Here is a 7486-nt window from a genome sequence, read left to right as displayed (position 1 = left end):
TCCACCTTCCCGGGCATACATATCTTGGGGATTTGGGGTTTTCTGTTTTTGTTTTTCCCACTGAGAGTATTGTGAAACTGAAGAATTCCTAAGAGCTCTGCCTCCAGCTTCTAAAACCACATTACTGTTTCTCTTTGTTATTCTTCTATCGTTTGTCTGATTCCCTCAGTTAATACCCATCCTAGAAACCCAGGAGCCTCACACTTGCACAGACTCCAGAGGTACACAGTGCGGGCCTCCGGGAGCTTCCAGTCAAGTCTTAGCCTTTCTCATTCTGCCCCATGATGCTGAGGGGTTTCACAACTACCCCTTTTCCTAAAGATTCCTTCCTAGCAAGTCTGATACATTAATACTGAGAAGCAATCCCATTCAACTAATGGTCCCAATGAGGTGTTCCTAACTGAAAGTGGCTTGCATTTTAATAGAGGGCTTAACCCAAAGTGTTAGACAAGTGGTTCTCAACGGAGAACAATTTCATATAATGGGTGGGTAGAGACTAGGGGTGCTTCCAAACATCTACAATATATAGGACAGCCCTCTCACAGAAAAAGTTGAAAAATCAGAAAATTTCATTGACAATTTCAGAGCAAAAATACTGGGGGGAGATATCCTTTGAAAAACATACCTAGACACATGAATCACCACCACTTCTTTTTATTTTAATTTTTTAAGATATAGGGTCTTGCTATATTGTCCAGGCTTGGGAGAAGTGGCACCATTATAGCTCTCTATGGCCTTGAACCCCTGGGCTCAAGTCATCCTCCTACCTCAGCCTCCCAAATAACTAGAACTATAGGTGTGTGCCATCACGTCCAGCTATTTTTTTTTTTTTTTTTGTAGAGAGAGGGATCTTGCTACTTTGCTCAGGCTGGTCTTAAACTCCTGGCCCTAAATGACCCTCCTGCTTTGGTCTCCCAAAGTGCTAGGATTACAGGCATGAGCCACCACACCAGCTGCTCTCTCTTTTTCAGATCATCCAAGTAGGTGTGAGAGTTTCTAGATGGGTAGGTGGAATCCTAGAGGGACAGGGTGCAGTGTAACCACAGGGCTAGAGTGCGGTGCTTGAAGTGCAAAACCAGTGCCTTGATTAGCCAGGTCACCCCAAAACATAGCTCATCCAGGAGGAAAAAGTGGGGAGGGTGGACTTCCTTTTCTAGAGGAGAGTTTATTCCCATTTTCTGAGCTTTTACTGCTTGATGGAAATAGCCCATAAACTCAGGATGCTCAGATCTCAGTAACCGGGCAAGCGATGCTGCATGTTTCTGATCAAGCAGAGAAAATGCCATTTCAGCCCAGAGTCAGCACTTGTAGGGAACGCAATAATTTGAGAATTTGATGGAGTGAGTTAGCTGCCGGGGAAAGACACCGGATTTATAAACACTGACGAAACATGCTAACATCGAGAGAGGGCAAGCACTTAGATTGGTGCACACAGGAACACACAGGGTAAAATGTGGCGTAATTTCTCCATTTTTAACATAAGTCTTACCCATCAACTCTCAAGAATAGCTGTCAGTGATGCAAGTCAATTGCCTTCCCTGAACATCTTTACAAACTTGAAAGATGCCTCTCAGTTGAGTTGTTTGAAGTATGGTCCTGAGAAAAGACGAGGGAATCGTTCCCATAACCTGCAGGGACATCTTTTCACTCTAGGGTTTGGCAAGACTACCATGAGTTTAAAATAACAAAGTTAACACTGAAAATTCACTTTATTATGTTTTGATTTCACAGAAAACGTGGACTTGTAAATAACAATAGTTCTTTGCAACAATCTGCGTGACACTTTTATTAGCTTGTGCAAGTGGGAGGTTTGGTTAAACAGAAATCCATGTGAATATCGGGGGGAAGAAAGCTACAGCTGGAAGTACTATGATTTAGAAAAATAATAATCATGTTGGGTTTTGCAAACCACCTGTCACCTTGCTGATCCCCAGAAAAATGTAAAGAACATTCTCATGGATGAGTGAAAATTTTCTCTGCCTAGGTAAGGAGAAGGTCACAAGACGCATGTCTTAGCTGTCAGCTCGCACCGGCGGATCGCTTTTCAGAGGTTCAATGCAGACCTGACATAAGCTATTTACCAGCTTTGGAACTGGGGAGGTTTATTTGTTGAGTACAACTCTTGCTCTTAAGATAAGGAAACCCAAGTTGAAGTACAGTAAATAGACACAAAAGAATGGTTCTGGTCCATTGGACACTGCTCTGAGCCTTTATTTTGAGAATCGGCAAGAGGAGAGCTGAATGTTTTTCAGCTGAGCGAGACAACAACAGCCCCAGGCCAGCTTTTAATAACCGAGAAGTAAGGACAATACCCTGGCGTGAACAAGCCGGTCAGGAGAGCGCATGCACGGTCATGTTGTCCGCTTCTGAGACAGCCCTGCTTTAGGTCTGTTAGAGTTGATGTGAGTTTCCTTAATAAATTAATATAGCCTAGAAACGTCGATGTGAAACTGGATTTTCTGACTTTAAAGCTACCTTCTTTGAAAAAGAAATGCGATGCCTGATTTTTTTTCAGACTTTGTAATAATTCTAGTTAAAAAAAGAATATAGTTTTGACCGTTTCAAAACACCTCTTGAAATTAATATTGGCTGCCTAAAACAGAGCTACATAATAGGTGTGGACAATCTGAGCCATGGCCTGGGTCCCTGAGCCTGGCGGGCCTCATGATGGCTCAGGAAGTAGGTGCTGGGTGTGGGGACAGGGAAGTGACAGCAGGAAGAAGGGTGGGGCTTACCAACAAAAGCAGAAGCAGCCACTGTCCCCCTCCCCACTTTTTTTTAAGAGACTTAGTCTCACTCTGTTGCTCAGGCTGGAGTACACTGGCACAATTTCTGCTCACTGCAACATCCGCCTCCAGGGCTCATGTAATTCTCATGCCTCAGCCTCCTGAGTAGCTGGGATTACAGGTGCCTGCTACTATACCCAACTAATTTTTGTATTTTTAGTAGAGACAGAGTTTCACCATGTTGGCCAGGCTGATCTCAAACTCCTGACCTCAAGTGATCCACATGCCCCGGGCCTCCCAAAATGCTGGGATTACAGGCGTGAGCTACTGTGCCCGGCCTGGAAAAAGCCATTACCCTTGATCACCAAGCTTGGCCAGTCACCTGCAAAAAGTCACCAGGTTCTTTCCCTCTCACGTCTCCTCCCATCATCCGGCCCCACCCAGATGCCACAGGATAGATCCCTCTTTTCAGATGTTTATTTCAATCTGGTGACACCTGGTGAAGGGAGCCCATGTAGCACTCTGGGGTGCCCTATGCCTCTTCCGCTTCCATTCTGAGGCATCTGTAGTCCAGTAACTTGGCAGAGCCCTTCATCATCCCTGAGGGGCACAGAGCCAGAGTTTGGTGTGGTCGTGGCACTGGGAACTAGTGTGCTTGAGCTTAAGTCACTTGAGGGGATAAATTGGTCTCTTAAGGCAGAGCGTTAACTCTTTCAGGCCATGGAGGGCTACCCAGGATGCTGAAACTGAATGCACATTGACAAAGTGTGTTCCAAGAATACAGACAAATATCAGTCAGCACCACACACCAACTTACAGAAGCAAATCTGTTAAAGAAAACAATTTATAAGCTCAGTCTCAGAGTCATGTGCAGATTATATCTTTATTGCAGAAAACTCCAGTGAACTAGTCTATGTCCTGTTGCAGGCACTTTTTCAGATATTGTAGAAAATTAATAGACATTATCTTGGACCTAGAAAACTTCCATTTATAATAAGATTTTCATAAGGAGGAAATTTGTAAGGGGATTTCCCAGTTATTTTGTTTCGGCTAGTTAATGCCATACAGTCCCCTTAAAAACCTCAGATAATTCAGAGTTATGGTGTATTTCAGGTTCCCGGAATACTGATCCTCTACCAAGGTCTAAGGCAAAGGAGCTTAAAATTACCTTCATTTATTTTCTAATTTTTTCCCCAAATAATAGACATTTCCTTTCAGAAGTAAAAATGGATAAAAATATTTCATTCTCTTATTTTTCCCTCCTCAGTGGCAGGACCCATTGCCACTTGCGATGGTTGCCAGAGTCTCCCTTATGGATTAGGATAATTTATGTAGGTTTCTATATGGATATGCCTCATCTCCTTGTTACTTACCAGGAGGGATATACCTCAGCACAGAAAGAATGTCAGATCTAAACCTCCCAGGCATAAAAAAAAAAACCAGCAAACACCCCATTGACACCCCATTTGAAGCTAAAATTGTTTAAAATCCACTGAGTTAATTCTGGGAGAAACTATTTTGATTTAATGGATAAAGTCCTACACTATCTCAAACACTCAGAGTATGGTCCTATTTGTGATGGAGCACTGGGCAATGGCTGATATGTGCACTGATCCCTTTACCTCTCCTGATCTCAATTTCCCCAAACTGAAGGGAGCTGGGATGTCTCCTAAGATCCTTTCCAATTCTAAACGCAGCCTGGATTGATGATTTCACAGTTCATCTAGCAGGATGAAGGGCTGATGGCTGTGGGACCCCCATGAAAGTGCCTTCGCACTGTCATGAAGGCATGCACACCAAGCTTCAGTGTAACTGAAGATGAGCAGCTGCTCACATGCCTGGCCTCCTTCACACCAAACTCAGAGCAGCTACTGTCTTTCCACTGCTCCCACCTTCTGAATCCATAAAATAAAAGGAGGAAAGGGTCACTTTGGAAAAGTTAGTAATTTGGGGGTTTGGAAGTGAGGGAAGGAGGATGAATTCTGTCATTTTTAAGAGGGCTGGAGGCCAATGTCAACCATGACAAAGTACTCCAGTAGGTTGTTTTCCACAAGCCTCAGTTTAAATGACCTACTGCACAGTACGAAAGAATGAGGGAGCATCAACAATTTGATACCAGATGCATGCAATGAAGTACCCTGTTAATGTAGCTCTGTAAGGAAGTCATATACAGAATAAGAACCAAAGTTTTTAAGACCACTAGAAGTAGCTATTTCACCTTTCTTTCATTTAATATAAAAAATGGTGCAAGCAGCCTCTCCATTTCCCCTGAATGTCATCTTTTGGTTGATGGCAGAAGCCAACGACTATTTGTATACTGATGTTCCCATAATTACAGCTGAGTTCCTTAAATATAGTCTCCAAGTTATGATTTGTTTGCAATATAATATAGCAGGGTAACCAACTTTATAAGCAATGCTATGTGTCATTTGCTTTAGGCTACAGTATCACATCATCTTGTAAGAATCAAATAAATACAATTAAATATGACAGGTCTTTAAACTGGGCTTGAAGGGTGATGGGCATTAGCTGACGGTGCACGTGGCTGACTTCTCTCAGACATCTGCTTATTGTAAGGCTGCCCCAGGCATGAGTTAGCTCTAGAAACCTCTCTGTCAGCATTTTAGTTCACCAATCCTGTATACCCAAAATGTTCATCCTTAAAGTCATTTCAGTTATGAAATTCCATGGGTCACATGCATAACACCAGATAGGAATTTTATTCTCCCCTTTTTCTTCATCTGTACAGATACATTTCTAATATTCCATTCACTGAATTATTTTCTACCACATTCACCCAATAGTGACAGAATATTGCCAGACCATTCATCTTCTTTTTAATTCCCTTCAGGTTCTACGTGAGAAGGAAGTCTCATTCCCTAAAGACTTTTTATATTGAGGGGACAGTAATGCAAAGCAATCCCTTTCTGAGGGTTTTGCTCTTACAAAGATAAAACACACTATAGTATCAAAGGACACATGTCCCCACCTTGTTACATCAGATTTTAATATGGCAATAAATGCCTTAAAAATACACATTTTAAACTTAAAAATGTATTGAAAGCCATCTTTCTCCAGGTAATTACCAATTACCCCTAGGGGTGGTAGCTGTAAAATCACTTAATCAGACAAAAGTCTTGGTCTTTTCAAAAATTAAAGTTAAGTCAGTGGCAATTGATTCTGCTTTCTTTACCCATCAGAGAGAAGTATGGAATTTCTTAATTAGGAGCATTTGTGGGTGGAAAGACATTGAGAAAGTTCCTTTGAGACACTCTTTTTTTCTACCTGGCAACTGCTCTAGAACAAAGAAAAGTCGAGGTGGGTGGAGACAGCGGTCTGGGCCCACCACCCTCCCGGTTGAATAGCCTGTCATGCTATTTCCAAAGAGAACTCACCAGGAAGGGAGATGACCCCAGAATGCTGGGAGACGGATAGAATATGGTAGGCTTTAGGTGCAGCATGTGCCCCCCTGTCCTGAGGCCCCCAGGGAGGAAGAGGGGGCTTCTGTTGAGACAAGGGCCACATGCCTTAGGAAATATCCCCACAGAGAGAACCCGAAGGTCCAGTGTCCTTGCAGATCCAACGGAGTCCTTGTAGAAGGGAAGGTGGACGGTGACCTCTGCTGGGATCATGTGGGGCTTGTCCAGTCAGCGTTCTTGGGTGCCTTGCACGTGTGCACGTCCAGGGCTTCCAGGCAGTCCTGACAACGCACGGCACAGCACCAGTGGAACTTACACCCACACTTGATCATCCTGGTGACATGGGAGGTGTCGTAGCCTCTTCCACAGCACATGACTTCACAGCTGTCCATGCCCCGGGAAGTCAGGTTGCACACACGACCTGCTGTACCCAGGGAGCCTGGAAGACAAGCCAGGGAGTGTTACTGAAAAGGTCTGGGTGGAATACAATATGCCTCCGGAGGAGGAGTCACGAGGTCCATCCTCTAGGACAGAGCCCTGGCCCTCTCTCCCCACAGCCTGGGGCTGTCGTATGTGTTCTGTGGGCCCATGCCGTGTGTGCTAATCCCTCTGTGCCAGCTGCAGGGAGTGCAGTGGTGCTGAGAGGGCCGAGTCCCAGAAGGGTTAACATGAAACCTTGGATTTCCTTGGACAACCTGAATCCAGCTTTGCCACTTCTGAGTTGGATCGACTTTTCAGATTATCCTTACCCAGTCTTGAGTTTAAGGATCCTTGATTGAGCAGAGTCAGATCAGAATAAAAGAAGAATCTATCCTGGTTCTCTCTCCCTACCTCAAACCACAATAAGGCAGCAGCGACCATAGTTAGCTCTCTTGAAATTTGTCAGGGCATGGAGCCCTCAAAGGGAGGGAATGCTATCTCCCTAGGCCTGCTTATTAGAAAGAGAATAGCACTCTGGTTCTGAAGGGGAGGCGTGGGCATCATTTGTGTGAGGCCCTGAGGAGGGAGAAGGGTCCGCCAGGTTTATCATATTAACTGTCTCCCCTGCTGCAGTCTAGCAGAGCATACAGATGTGTGTGAGGTCCTGGGTGAAGCCAGGATTCTAGGCCTTCAATAAACAAAACTGGCATAGAAAATCTGCTAGGAATTACCAGTGGAACATCGTCTTAGTTAATCAGGGTGATGTTTGCTAAATGACAATCCATACTTAGGTATTTGTGTCTAAAAAAGAATTTTAAAGATAGAAAGTTTATTCATTTGCTCTACTCTTGGGGGAGCACTCAGAATTCTTTTATAAGCGCATTATCAGACAACAGAACAAAACGTAGTAGACATTTTGGG

The 7486-nt window shown here is 44.0% G+C and overlaps 1 protein-coding gene across 1 annotated transcript in view; it reads right to left on the bottom strand.

Moving 5' to 3' along the window:
* Nucleotides 1-3194: 3194 nt before the first annotated feature.
* WNT2 (Wnt family member 2) overlaps nt 3195-7486 on the bottom strand; it is a 47713-nt gene continuing 43421 nt past the window's right edge. The window contains exon 5 of the mRNA XM_012456971.2: nt 3195-6584. Coding sequence (XP_012312394.1) covers nt 6355-6584 — 230 coding nt within the window. The 3' untranslated portion in view covers nt 3195-6354. The remainder of the gene's footprint in view (nt 6585-7486) is intronic.

Source organism: Aotus nancymaae, unplaced genomic scaffold, assembly GCF_030222135.1.
Source record: "Aotus nancymaae isolate 86718 unplaced genomic scaffold, 86718_ANA_hifiasm-v0.15.2.pri h1tg000002l, whole genome shotgun sequence".
In the NCBI taxonomy this organism is placed as follows: domain Eukaryota; kingdom Metazoa; phylum Chordata; class Mammalia; order Primates; family Aotidae; genus Aotus; species Aotus nancymaae.
The sequence above is the reverse complement of the archived record's forward strand: the minus strand, read 5'-3'. Positions and strand labels throughout refer to the sequence as shown.